The sequence below is a fragment of the Typopeltis vanoorti genome, chromosome 25 (assembly GCF_054136105.1).
Source record: "Typopeltis vanoorti isolate ZY-2024b chromosome 25, IOZ_Tvanoo_1.0, whole genome shotgun sequence".
NCBI classification, from domain to species: domain Eukaryota; kingdom Metazoa; phylum Arthropoda; class Arachnida; order Uropygi; family Thelyphonidae; genus Typopeltis; species Typopeltis vanoorti.
In genome coordinates this window covers 32,099,734-32,115,372 of record NC_143573.1, presented here as the reverse complement: position 1 = coordinate 32,115,372, position 15,639 = coordinate 32,099,734, and the positions used below count along the sequence as shown (strand labels likewise).

The 15,639-nt window shown below is 34.6% G+C and overlaps 1 protein-coding gene across 2 annotated transcripts in view; it reads right to left on the bottom strand.

Moving 5' to 3' along the window:
• brun (trafficking protein particle complex subunit brun) overlaps window positions 1–15,639 on the bottom strand; it is a 452,915-nt gene that overhangs the window by 206,607 nt on the left and 230,669 nt on the right. For both annotated transcript variants that reach the window (XM_090414220.1, XM_090414221.1), the window contains exon 15: window positions 12,421–12,547. In XM_090414220.1, coding sequence (XP_090270346.1) covers window positions 12,421–12,547 — 127 coding nt within the window. The remainder of the gene's footprint in view (window positions 1–12,420; window positions 12,548–15,639) is intronic.

Below are 15,639 nucleotides of genomic sequence, written 5' to 3'. Positions count from 1 at the left end.
TACAATAAAATGTTCAATGGCTACTCATACTGCTGGTGTATTTGCACAAATCTTACCAGGAATACTCAGCCAGGGAAAGCTCTGTAATTTTCTCTATTTGGCCACATGGCCTGGATACACTCCACAATTTCTTGGCACACATAAATAATTAATACTCCAGGATCCAGTTTATCTTGGAAAAGGAAAACAACAACAGTCTCCCATTTCTAGATACTCTGATTACACGCAAAGCCTGACAGATCCCTAGCATTCTCCATTTACAGAAAACCTACACATATACAGTAGGGAGATACATTCACCAGCTGTCACCCTTTCCCCTCACCACCCAAAGCAGAGATTACTCAAAATCTATCACCATTCCATACTGGCATCTCTTATCTGCTCCACCCAGAGCAAATGAGAGATACATCCCCTAGACCTACCAGGTCTAGGGTATGTATCTCTAAGTGACATTCTTTAAATGTCAGTTATAGCAGATAATAAGTTACATCCCCTAGACCTACCAGGAGTATACCAGGTCCTTTGCAGTTGCAAACTACTATGGCCAAACAGGCAGGACACCAAATATCAGGATATATGAACACAAGAACTACATCCGGTTCCACTAATACAGCCACTCAGGACTTGCTGACCTGATTCTTGGATACTCACTACAGGATATGCTGGAAGAAGGCCACTCTATTACACTGCAGCAAATACAAGTATGAAAGATTATGTATCGAATCTGCCTCAGCTCTAAAAAACCTTCCAAACCTCAACAAATTTGGGCATATAAGACTACCTCAAATTTGGGAAGCTTACATTTTAAGATTGTCAGTCCAACATCCTAGACAACTCAATTTAGCCACTAGGGGGCACTGTTTAGGATTCTAGACTTGACTTTTGTTGCCTTTATTCAGCTTCATTTGCTCAATGTTAGTGCCTGCATGTACATATCATTGTTTTTTGTGATCTCTGATGATGGCAATGTAACATTGCCAAAATATAGGAAGGTATTGTTTAAAGTTTTTAAATTAATATTCTAGTATATGTTGTCATTTCAACCAACATATAAGCTTATCTACAAAAAACACATCTACTTCATTTACCTCTATTTCCATATCTGCCTTTGACACACATATTGCTGCAATATCTCCACCTGGATGATATACATTTGCAAAGTGATATTTAGTAATTCAATTATTTCATCCAGCTCAATCACTACTCTTCCCTACTATCAGCATTTGTCAAAATTATTCCACCATGATCATTCTTCCTTTTACTTGCCACACACACTAAAAGAATACCATAGGCTTTCTTAGCTAATTTCACCTACCTTAACATCCTCGTCATTACCCTTCTTGAGTGAGCTTTATGCTGCTCATGAGTTTGCTCATCATGTTTCTTTTTTAAATTCTCTTCACAAAGTTACTAAACAACCCATTTAAAGAATGTCATTTGTCAAGTATTTCTGGTAAAAATGGATGCTGCTTACATTTAAAGAAAATTTTTGCCATTAAAAAGGCAACAAAATTAACAAGATACAAGACCTAGCAAAAGTGATTATACTTCCCAAAGCAACTTTGGCACTGTACAGTAAAGGTTGAATGAATAAAAAAAATTGCATTCACTCATTTATTTCAAACAATGTCAAAAGTAGTAATATGTTATTTGTATAAATCCAAATTACTGAAATATTTGCAGGGAAAACTGTTATCAGATTCATACAATCATCACAAACAGTATGAATAATTAGTAAAATCCTAAATATAATGTAAGCACATTTCATTAAAGCCTCACAGGTACCAGGTATAAACTCTGAAAAGTTAACAGACATATTATTCAACTCTATTTAAAAATAATTACAAATCAGAAAGATTACTTTTAGAGTCAGCCATGGCTATAAAGAATTCTCCTAACCTGAACAAATATGGTTGCATTAATTTGCCAAATTTAGGAGACTGTTATCTCAAGATCAACTCCTACATATCTGTAATACTACTACTTTATTTTACAACATTAGAGGACACTAAATTAGGACTTTAGATCTTGTGTCCATTACAATTTTAATTCTTTCTTTTAGAATTACACGGTAATCAGCATTCATTTTAAAATTTATGGAATTTACAACCATGTTAAAAAAGACGAAATCTCTATACTTAACAAAGGTTTAAATTTTGCTATAGCACCGAAATCGATAAACAAACTTGAATTTATGTGTAATTTTGAAAGGGGCCTAAGATTCATCCCTAATAACATAGCATGGCAGTTTCTAACATACAAAATACGTTAGAAACTGCCAACATTTTAAATCATAACAAAACAATAACAAACAACATTACTAAACATGAATTAACAGCGATAAAATCACTTAAAACAAATCCAAACATAGTAATAACCAGACTGATAAAGGAAATACCACCGTTATTTTAAACTGTACCACTTATGTAGAAAAAATGAATCTGCTGCTCTCTGACAATAACACATACCAATTAGTAACTACAACCCAACCAACAGAATAAAAAACAAAACAGAGAAACTACATAAGTCAATTACCACATGGCCCGAAGATATGGTCAAAAAACTATTTCCTCATTACGCGTGCTCCCCAAGAATTTATGGGCTACCGAAAATTCACAAAGAAAACACATTGTTAAGACCTATAGTTGAAGGAATTAATAACCTGACTTATCACTTAGCCAAAAAATTAGCGGCAACACTCAAGGAGTTGGTAGGTCATTCCCTCTCCTATATCAAAAACACACAACACTTCATAAACACCATCAAAGACATTACATTAGAAAAAGATGATTTATTAGTCAGTGTTGATGTCTCCACCCTCTTCACAAATGTCCCAATCAATGACACAATCCTTCTCCTACAGAACAAATTCCCTCCAGATATCACAGCACTATTTGCGCATGTATTACGGTCGGGTTATTTTGTATGGCAAAACACCTTCTACTTACAAAAAGAAGGCACAGTCATGGGCTAGCCATTATCCTCCCCCCCCCCCAATGCTAACTTTTACATTGAACATTTTGAGCAACTTGCCTTAGGTTCCTCCCCTCTAAAACCCAAAGTCTGGCCTAGATACGTTGACGATGTTTTCGCGATCTGGTCCCATGGCCCTTAGCCACATAAACAAGAAACACACACGCATACAATTCACAATTGAAATTAAAAAACACAACATACTTCCGTTTCTGGATACACTTGTCACACGTCTTCCCTCTGGCAATCTTTCCTTCACGGTTTACTGGAAACTGACACATAGGGGACAATATATACACATAAACTCTTACTACCATCCAACACAAAAACTAGGTGTCATCAACACGCTAAAAAACATGGCTCAGACGATCTGTTCCAATGAACAGGCACTGAAAGACGAATTTAAAATTATCACTAATACTTTGCAGAAAAATGGATACAGCCAAAACACTATTAACAAAATTCTCTACAAAACCTCAATAAAAAACAAAGACAAACCAGACTACAGTAAAACTATAACTATTCCCTACATTAAAGGAACGTCAGACAAAATAAACAGAGTACTACAAAAATACAACCTCAAAGCCACCTTCAAACCTCCTGCAAAATTAAAAAGCTTGCTCAACTCATCCAAAGACCCACTCCCTCCACCAGCCCACCCTGGAGTATACCGGATTTATTGTACTTGCAACACACCATATATAGGAGAAACAGGACACACAATTCCTATCAGACAAAAAGAACATAAACGACACATTAAATATAATAATTATGGTGAAGCTGGCCTTTCTGATCATGCCTTGAATACCTTACACAGAATTGACTGGTACGTTGCACTAAAACATGGTATGAATAGAAATTTAAGGAAGCATGTGAGATTATTATCAACCACCCCAATCTGAACAATAATGATGGTCTAAAAATCCCAAACATATGGAAAGTATATATTTGACCCACGGAACATTTTCCACTAAGAACAACAATAAACAGGACTGTAGAAAATCCAGTATCTTAAAAGCAAAAATAAGAATTGTAATACTAAAAACAGGACATCGTTGTTTCTGAAAGAAAACCATCTGAAAGAATGTTTATTCCTGCCATTGCAAATAGAATTTAGCTTGACATATTTTTTTTTTCACTAGAGGGCGTGCCAGTAGAATAACATGTGATCAAAGCATTGTCTCTTTAGCTTACAGTTAATAATGTAACTCAGCTTGTCTTGTATATTGATGTATGCTGCAGATGATGATCTTGATGTGAAGATCGAAACGATGGGATAATAAAAAAGTTTTTTAACACGGTTCTAAATTCCATAAATTTTAAAATGAATACAATTTGAATTGTTTAGCTTATTCTGCTTCATGCTCTGAAGATGCCAGTTTGAAATCCAGCAAAACATAAGCCAGTTAATAATCATCTCTTCTTTAATTAAGTACTTCATTTGGTGTTGTTAGTTGTTAATACCATTAAAATAAGTTACAAATAATGCTCAATACCTAAGCTTGTCTATTAGATTATTATTTAACTTGTTCATTATTTAACTTTTTTTAAAAAGTATTTTTTTCTACAAGTTCTTAAGCTTTTCAAAGAAGTACAAGGTTAATGTGCAAGTTCTTTCTTTCTGACTTATGTAATCCTCAAAAGTTTTTTTTTCTTTTTCTTTCTTTTTTTTAAAAAAATATACCAGAATATAGTTTATTTTCCATTTCCACAAAGGGTTTTGCATGATGTCTCCCCAATACTATATATAGTGTTGGTCTCATGATATATATATATATATATATATATATATATATATATATATATATATACAGGGTGTTCGGGATAAATTTGACATATTTATAATTAATTATATTTTTCCGTAAGTTACATGTATTAACACACACTTCTCTTCATTTAAAAGTTTGGACCCTTCTTCATTCATATACAAGATGTCAGAAAGGATGGATAGCTGGAACCCACCTGAATCATGGAAGAGAATAACTTGTATCATGATGATTCGTGCCCGCCATCAAAATAAGGATATTACGACTGCTGCCCAATGCTCCCTGAATACAGTAAAAACAATCAGGCATGAACTAGAGACTTGCAATGGTGACTACGAGGATGTAGCAAGAAGAAAGATCCCTAGCAGACGATCTGATTGCGTTCGTACAGCAGAATTCCTCGCAAATCTGCAGGAACAGGTGTTGAAGAACCCTGGCATTGGAATTCGGGCTTTGTTCGTGGAGTTGCTAACTGTAGTCAAGCCCTGGATAACAAGGGTAGCCAATGGTAGGCCGTATGTATGGCAGCAGGGTTCGGCCCCTTGCCACACCTCTGGGAAAAGTCAAAAATGGTTGTCTGAAAATTTCTACGACTTCACCAGTCCAAATGTTTGGCCTCCAAACTCCCCAGACCTTAACCCCATGGATTATTTTGTATGGGGCGCAGTTGAAAAAGACACCAATCGCACTTCCAGTAATACAAAAGCCCAGTTAATGGATAAAATTAAAACAGTTTTTGCGGCCCTTCCCAGGGAGACTGTAGCATCAGCTTGTTCGAGGTTCCGAAGCAGAATTGAAGCTGTGATCGATGCTAATGGTGGTTATTTTGAGTAAATCTTGTTGATAGTATTGTAATTAACTCTGCCTGTAATGTTTTTTTTGTCAATTAATTAAATTTAATAGATACAAAGAAGATTTTCTTTTTCCTTACGAAACTGTCAAATTTATCCCGAACACCCTGTATATATATATATATATATATATATATATATATATATATATTTTTTTTTTTTTCCATGAGACCAAGCTGTGCTGCAGAAACATAGAAGAGGTGGAAAAGTTTATAACGAGGAACATCAAGAAAGTAAGGTCCGTTGAAAATTTACTGCTAAATAAGATATGGGAGAGGAGTTGTACATGCATGGTAGCATAGAATGACTCATTATCTAGCTGTTGATTATTTTACTTTCATCACATTATCGTTTGTTGTCTTCTTTGAATAATTTATAATGAATGCTATGATAAAAAATCCTGCCAGTTGCAAAGTTTGTTACAATACGGTTTTTGTTGACAAAAAACAAGAATGTTGCAGAAATTCACCGACAAATGTGTAAGGTTTACAGGCATAATGTAAAGAGTGACAGCCGTCATTTGTTTAAAGAAGAGAGCAACAGTAGTGACAGACAATTTTGTGGAAAGAGTGAACACAAACATTTATGAGAATTGTAGTTTCACAATTACAAAACTTTCTTTTGAATTCCCGGAAGTTTCATGCTCAGTCATTCATGAAATTAAGACAGAAAGGCTGGGGTGTAAGAAACTGCATGCCAGATGAGTCCCAAAAATGCTGATGCACATAAACAGCAATGACTGGACTCAGCACAAAAATTTTTGGAGCATTACGAAAATGAAGGAGATGTACTTTTTTCATGTATCGTGTGTGGCAACAAAATGTGGATTTTGTACACCAACGTCGAGTCAAAACACAATCAATGTAGTGGTGCCATTCATTATCTCCAACATATTATGGCAAACTTCTGGGACTGAAAAGGGAGGATCTTGCTCATCAATTTTCTTCAGCAAGGAACTACAATTAATGCTGATGCATATTGTCAAATGCTGAAGAAATCAGATGAACAATTCAGAACAAAAGATGAGGAATGTTGTCATCAGCAATCAGTTTGCATGATAACAGGCAAGTTCACACTGCAGCTCGAAGTTCCACCCAAACTTCTTGACTACCCAACCTAAGTCCCAACTTCATACTCTTGTTCCTGAATATGAAGCAGTGGCTCCCATCTCAGCTATTTGAAGAAGAATATGAGGAAATTAAGAACAGCATGACTCATTGTGTCACTTTTTTTTTTGACACAGATATGAAGAAGCTGATGCCACAATACCAAAAATGCCTGGAAGTCAATGGTATCTATGTAGGTAATTTAGCATATAATAAATCCTTTTAATTCTTGACTTGACATTACTTTCTGGATGTGGCCAGTAATATGTGAATAACAAACACTATCCAAAAATAAAGTTCAGCAATGAGCTTGAAAAAAATAAGGCACCACCCTCACATAGTCTAGCTATTGAAATAAAATGACCAATCCTTTCTCTAGAAATATATAGAACTGCACAACATGACAGACAGTAATGATGTGCAATAGTTAACAAATTTTTCTGTAGATGGAATTCACATATTAAAATATTAAACAAAAATAAATAAATAAATAAAAATTAAATTAAACAGTTTATTTTAATCAAAATCTAACTTTAAATAGTCACCCAATGCAAAAAAAAAAAAAAAAAATCAGATATAATCAAAACATTATATCAACAAACTTTAAATGTGTTGCAAAAAGAAGAACATAAACAGAATCTCTCTAATAGCAATTAAAATGAAACAGCTATGATAAATAAATATCTAATTCATTATGCTCTCAGCAGAATTGGATCAATACCTCAATTATATGAGGAGCTCAGTAGGAAGGCACTATTCCAAATGACACTATAAAATAATGCAATAAAAATAACCTTCTAGCTAATCATAAAACTATAAAAAAAGAACATCAAGCGAAAAATTTCCAGAAGTATAAAAGAATGAAATGGAACTGTGAAAAAGCATATGCAAGATAAACTGGCTGACATAAAAATTAATACAACAATAACATCAGTCATGCCAGATAGCACCATATTGACAAGAAAGACCACAGAGTGCATGTGTGCCCAGGGGACAGCAGAATGAACTGATAAACATCCGTATACCCCCTTAAGAACATTTTTATTATAACAGAGTATAATCTAAGAATCTACAGGTACAATGCTCATATTACATGATAGCTGAATCAAAATCAATGAATAAAACTACACACTCCAGAAGGCTCTACTGGTAATCTTTCCTTCTGAATAATATGATCAGTAAATACAGAAAGGTTCAGATCCCTGTTGAACTATTGAAATATTTTTGCTATTTCACTCTGCTGGTTTCGATCTTCAACAAGGACTATCTTTTTTTGTTGTTGTTGTGTGTGTTAGATACCTTATCTAATGCCTTAAAAAGTTCCTCCACTCCTTCTTTAGTAGAACCTTCAGGACCACAGGCACAACTTAGTCTCACTATCCAATTCCCTATTCCAATATTTGTCCACATTACTTAAGTTGATATTGCCCACCATTCAAGATCATTCTCGTATGTAGTGTTGAAGAGTATTGCTACTCCTTCTTATCCCTGTTCATTATTGCCTGTATATAATATTTTGTATTCATTACTTAGAAGAATCTTATCTATTTTTGTGTTTCAGTAACATCTATTATGTTGATCAATACTTATCTAGTGCTCCTGCTAGTTCCATTTCCTTTCTGTTATGGTATATGACGATGGTGCCAATCCCCAACTCTGTTGATGCTAAGTTGAAGTTTGTTTTAGTAGCTGACCTTCTGCTATGCACTCTTTGTTCCCTGACAAAATCTGCAGGGAACATGTTGATCTGAGCAATCCTTCAGACATCATGAAATACCCTCATGCTGTACCATTATTTTATTTTGGTTTAAGCCAACAGGAATACAATCAGATCAGCTAAATCCAAATTGCCCACCAATCCTTGTTCATCTGGTATCCAGACAGATACCTACTAATGGAGTACGCCATGAGAAGGTGAGGAACGGCCATTATGTCAAAATGTGTTAGTCAGTTCTCCACATCCCTTGAAAGACTATGTGGAGTTCTCCTCCCAGTTATCTAGCTTTGACTCTTAGCAACACTTAGGAGTAATAAGTCATATTTATCTGTTTTTAAGCATTTTTTGAACATCTCACTTCACAGAAATTGCAGTCACATGTTTCCTAATTCTAGAGTGTAGCACATCACACATACATAATGATAACCAAATTTCCAGATATTTAAGATATCAGCTGTTGGAAGCATAATAAAAAAACATGGGCAAGGGAAGATGCAAATTGTCATGAACACAGCCAATTTGCTAAAACACAGCCTGTTTTAGCTGTTATATAAAATAAACAAAGAATAAAAAAATAACATAAACTACTAAGCCGCAAGGTAAAAGAGGGGAAAAGGAAGATGAGATGAGACTACTAAGCAAAAATGACCTTCCATGGCATCCTCATGAAAAAACAAAAAAGAAAGCAGGTATATGATCAAAACAGTTTGTGCTTTAAGTATGTGCAAAAAAAAATGGAACATGGAAGTATCAACCAGTGCAGTAAGAGAGCTCTCATCAATGACTATATTTCAAGAAGTTTTATAAGATATCAATCAGAATACCTATTTTGTATGGGTTATTGTTTTAATAATTTTGATGTGACAGTTCAGTGGAAGATTTAAAAGCTGCTAGTAATCTTTCCTTTTGAATAATATGATCAGTAAATACAGAAAGGTTCAGATCCCCGTTGGTTTCTTCACTGAAACTGCAATACTACACTGACTTGTTCAGAACTGACATTCTTATGTGAAATTTAAAATGATTTTAAGCCTTGCATTGAAGCAGAAGTTTTGTCACACCTGTGTCAGCATGGGATGAGAAATTAGTTCATTTTAAATTTGTATTAATTATGTGATCAACTTGTGTGCATGATTTCAATGCATATATGTTTACAATGCATTGCAAATTATAAGTCATATTTACTTGTTTTTAAGCATTTTTAAGAATATATATATTCTATTTTTTTTTTATTTCCATGTTCACATTTCTGTAGCTGTTGCTATGATTCAAATCAAAGTTTCTGGGGGAAAAAAAAAATGTAGAAAGAAGAATGCAAATAAATAATTTACTGACAAATTAATTATTTATAATTGAGGTTTTGCTAGCTTAAGCTAGCATTACCAGAGGCACTTTAACAATATTCAGTCAGTGAAGACAATGAATGAAATGAATTCACGAACAAGAACCATCACATGAATCGAGGGTGATAGTTACACTCATCATGATAACTTCTGTTACTAATGCTGATGGACAGTTAGGGTGGTGCCCAAATTCTATGCAAGATTACACCATCAGTTCAGTTGCAGTTTTACAAAACATGGTTAATTGCAACTGAACTAACGATGTAATCCTGCATAGATTTTGGTACACCAACCCATCTGCCTATCAGTATTAATAACAAAAATTACCACAAAGAGCATAACTGTCACCCTCCATGCACACGACTGTTCTTGTGTGCAAGGTCATTTCATTCCCTGTCTTCACTGACTGTATACCGTCAAACCTTTGACAAAGCTAGCTTGAGTTTGAAAAATGTTAGCTGTAAATAATTAATTTTAATCAGTCAATTATTTATCTGCATTCCTGATTCTATGTATTTTTTTGTTCCAAACTTCAACATGAATCATGAAAAAAATATGCACTTTAATTTTATTAGCATGACTCTCTCACTTTATTCCTCTCAGTTTCAGGCTGATTTAATCTTTGTTTATGCCAATTTTCTAAGATCTGGATTTTCTAAGACATATCAGCAATATGTCCTAACCTTAGTAATTTTGACTGTAAAAATTCCTGTCAAGTGAGGCTCAAACAATAAAATTGAAAAGCACATGGCAAGAGATATTTAACATGTCAATTTCAGTTTAATATAATGGTTTGTAAAAAAAATTATCACCAAGAAAAAATTGCCTGCACAATTCAGATGCTCTTTAAATGTTTTTAAATACCCTTCTTTACATAGGAAAAGTCCAGTTATTACCAGTTAATAAATGGAATTTTTAAAATCCAACACTGCTACACAAGCAGAAATATGCTAAATGAAAAACAGGTTCTGGGATCAAGCTCAATTTGTTGTATTTCTTTTACATTATGAATCCTGACATTCCACATGTGGGATGTTACCTGGAGTTTCTTCATACATGAAGTTTCCATGTAGGAAGAAATGATAACAATATATAGCAGTGGTAGCCAATTTAGTCAATGTGCTCACGCAGTATACTTCCAACACACCTTCACACATAAAAAACTCAGCCTACTTTAAAGTCAATATAAAAAACTTCACACTCCAACACACTGACATAATGGTTAATTTTGATGTCTCCTCTTTATTCACTAATATCTCACTCAAAGATACCTTAAACCTCATCCCAGCCATATTTCTTCCCAATATTTTAGTCCTGTTTCAGTTCACCTTGAACTCAGCCTATTTCATTTGGCAAGGAAAATTCTACAGGCACATAGAGGGGACAGCTATGGGTTCTCTACTTTCTCCACCCCTGGCCAATTTCTTCATGGAGACCTTTGAAGAAAACCCTTAAACTCTGCCCCACATAAACCCACCATCTGGATATGTCCCAGATTTTATTAACATCCAACACTGCCACACAAGCTGAAATATGCTAGATGCAAAACAGGTTCTGGGATCAAGCTTAATTTGTTACATTTCTTTTACATTATGAATCCTGACATTCCACATGTGGGATGTTACCTGGTGGTGGCCAATTTAGTCAAAGTACTCACGCAGTATACTTCCAACACACCTTCACACATAAAAAACTCAGCCTACTTTAAAGTCAATATACAAAACTTCATACTCCAATACACTGAAAAAATGGTCAGTTTTGATGTCTCCTCTTTATTCACTAATATCTCACTCAAAGATACCTTAATCTCATCCCAGCCATATTTCTTCCCAATATTTCAGTCCTGTTTCAGTTCACCTTGAACTCAGCCTATTTCATTTGGTAAGGAAAATTCTACAGGCAGATAGAAGGGGACGGCTATGGGTTCTCTACTTTCTCCACCCCTGGCCAATTTCTTCATGGAGGCCTTTGAAGAAAAACCCTTAAACTTTGTCCCACATAAACCCACCATCTGGACATGCCCCACATTTTATTAACATCCAACACTGCCACACAAACCGAGATATGCTAAATGCAAAACAGGTTCTGGGATCAAGCTTAATTTGTTGCATTTCTTTAACATTATGAATCCTGACATTCCACATGTGGGAAGTTACCTGGAGTTTCTTCATACATGAAGTTTCCATGTAGGAAGAACTGATAACAACATATAGCAGTGGTGGCCAATCCCAGTTTGCAGCTTATTCACTGCAGCTCTGGAGGCAATTTTGATTTTTATTGTGTTTATCATAAAGGGCAAAAATTCATGATACACACATAATATTTTTCCAAGACATAAATATATATATATATATTTGTGTCAATATTTAATCTTATATTACTCTATATATTCTATTCTCTATAGTCTAATATTTAAATAAAAATATAAATCTATATTTAATTATTTTTAATAATTAATTTTTTTAGAAAACTAGCCACCCTTGAAGAGTGTGCATTTTAGACAAACAATTACACTACCAGAAACTAACAAAACCTAATTAAATGACAATTTTAATTCAATTTATCTGTATGATAAAGTAACAAATGCACTAAATGTAATCTGACATATAAATAATAAAAAACAAAACCATGTGTCATTTTAAATATGTAGTACTTTGACATTACCTAACACTTGTAATTCGCCAGTACTGAGAGGAGTACCCAACAAATTAACAGGATATGGGCCAGACTTAGCAGGTAAGGTAAGGCTAGCAGGGAAACTCTCAAATGCAATACCATCAGCTAGTAAACCCTGTAAAGGTATTATTTATTAAACATTTTTCAAAGAAATATTTATTTTAAACATCTTTTTCAACTCATTAACTTCTCATTTTAAAAATGAATAAACTATGTATTTTACTTCTCTCTTTAATTTAGAGTGCAATTCAGAAAATTAATAAAAACAAGTTATTGGATTAACCTCCACAGGCTGAGCTGGTAATGAAAAGGCTGATGATAATGACAGAAAGCTTGCATCACATCTATGATGCAAAGAACTTTATAAATAAAGCTTTTACTCATCTTCATCCAGAGCACAAGGTAAGTTAGCCAGTATAATATGGAGCTGGCAAGGTGTTTAAGTGAGGTAGCAGATCACTTGTGGATCTACAGTGATGAAATCTATACTGATGGTTGCTAATTAATTGGTGGGTTTCCAGGTAGTGGAAAAGTTGAATGCTAAATTAACTTTCTCCATTATTTTGAAGAGAACTGAGGAGATGGTGATTGGTTGGTATACTTGAATGGAAGATTTATCTCCCTTTTGAATAGGTCAGATATATGCTTACTTTCATTCATTAGGATAAGTGTCAGCTGAGGATAAAAGACTGTATTAACTCTGGAGCATAGTGTTCGAGTACAATTGTGGAGATGGCATCAGAACCAGAGTACTTTTTAGTAACCAAGTTGTTTAGTATTCTTCTGATGTCTTTCTGTCAAAAAACCACATGAAACCACTGAGGTTTTGGTAGGGTAAGAGGCGATTTACCTTTCTCATCATCAATGGACTTGGAAGAAAATTGTGATGCCAGGAGATTAGCTTCATCTTTAGGTGCTATGATTGGTGACATCTGGACAAGAAGTGGAGAAGTGTCTGATGGCTTTTACAAGGGATCAGAAGATACAATTTCCATTTGGAGAGAAGAAAAGTTTTCTGTTACTGGCCTTTATGAAGTCAAATTTCGATTTGCTGGTTATTTTGCATTTACTGCATGCTTCCGGATAGGCCAAGTATACTGAAGCACACAAGATGAGTTATTTTTTTCATTCGCCTGAAAAAAAATTCAACATGTATGGCGAGTTTTTTTCAGATTGTTAAAAAAAAATCAGAAGAGCCCAGTTCCAAGAGCACTTCCCAAGAGTCCAGTTCAACAGAACATGTATTCTAGTACATCTTCTGTGGAACGGGAGTTTGAAAAAGGGGACAAGAATTTTAGGTGGAAAACTGGAAGTGAAGGTCTTCAATAGCAGCATGAATAATTTCTGTGAATCACTCACAGGAAGTATGATTCACTGTTCCATGGCCTGATCACTGCTTCTGCTCTTCTCACAGGTCAGAAGAGCAGAAGCAGTGATCAGGCCATGGAAAGAAAGAGTAGAAGTTCATGTGGTCATCTTATTTGGTACATAAGGTTGGAAGTGGCTGAAGGCAGGACATTCTGTAGGAGAGGAGACTTGTGTAAAAATTGCGATCTGAGTAAATAAGAGGAGAGATGACTTCTATACAGAGTATATGTAACAAGAAATGGTCAAAACAATATTAAGGATATTGCAAGAGTGGAGAGGGTTATCAGGAATTCAGTTAGGAAGGTAGATTGATGATTTGTAACAGGTCATTGCTTGTAGCAAAAACTGTCAGTTGTACTGGAAAAGGAGAGCCAGTTGGAATTGTGAACATTAAGGTCAACCAGGAAGATTACTATTTGAAAAGATGGGTTGCAGGTCAAGCTTCTAGGAAAGGAAGATGAAGAAGTCAGAGTGATTTGTGGAATTTGGACAGCAGCTGATGAATGTATCCAATCACTGCTACAATTACTGCTTTGAGCCAAAGGAGATCAAAAAAAGGGGGGAATTTGGACATTATAAAGTTGAAGTGTTGTTGATGCTGTAATTTGGGTTTCTGTCAAAAGTAGGAAGTCTGGTTTGGATGTCTGTAAGTCATTTATATTTGTCTATATACCACGGATGCTGGTAAAATGGAGGTAAAATAAGTTTTATTGGTAGAGATTCTGGCATTTTTTGTATATTGTGCTTGATTTGGCTTATTTGTTAGGATTAATTTTCAAGAGAGATTTGTTCTGATCTCATGTTACTACTGCTATTTAAATGTTTCATTTGTTCTTGGATGAAAGGATAGAGCAGGGATATACAGTGAGAGGAGAAAGACTCTTGGATATGACATCCATCCAGACAGTGTTAATAAGTTGCTAAATTAATTTTCTTTATGTAGTACATCAGAATCATTGGCAGGCTAAGAAATTTTTATCATGTTTATTTTTTTATTATTTATTTTTAACACAATCTTCAAACCCTGCTCTAGACACTAAACATGGAACTTTTTCCAGAGACTTTAGGCCTCCAATAAGAAGAATAGTGGTCTCACACCTGGCAATGAAATTCATCTCCCGCATAAAGACAATCACAAACATCCATACCCAAGGTGGGATTCGAACTCACAGCCTGCTGATGAATTATACTTAACAAGAAATTATATTATTGTTTTTATCTAGACCCAAGCATGAGCACTAAAAGTAATGTTACAGTAGGTTATTTGTATAAGGAGGCAGATATCATATAATATACACTTTCACACATGTATATTGCTATGCATTATGAGAAGAGTCATTAACCAATTAACCAGATCATTTTTGACTTTTAGTAACTCGCCAGTGAGCTAAACCTGTGAGATATTGAGGGCTAAATCAATAGCTCTCACAAGCAGTAAAACAGTGCATCACCACACAAAAACAAGAGTAAAATTTCTTGTTAAACATAATTTATTTTGCAACCTAGTGAAAAAAAAAAAAAAAAAAAAACTGCTACAAGAAATATGTTTAATTTCTGATAAAAGATCTAGATTATCTTACATGTGCAAAACTTCTTCTCATTTTAATAAAGGAGAAAGAATTTTGCAATCCAAGTAAGCATATTAGGGTAATTCATAATAAGCCTCAAAGGATAACTTTCTTTTTGGTAAGCCACAGTAGTAACCAAATGGCCCTTCCAAATTTTGCATAGTTTTTTTTAGCATATTACTACCCTAGCTAATCATTTCATCTCTTAGATGAAGTCACAGGCTGGGTTTAATGGGATTCTGCAGATTCTCAGTAAAAAAGGAGAGAGAGA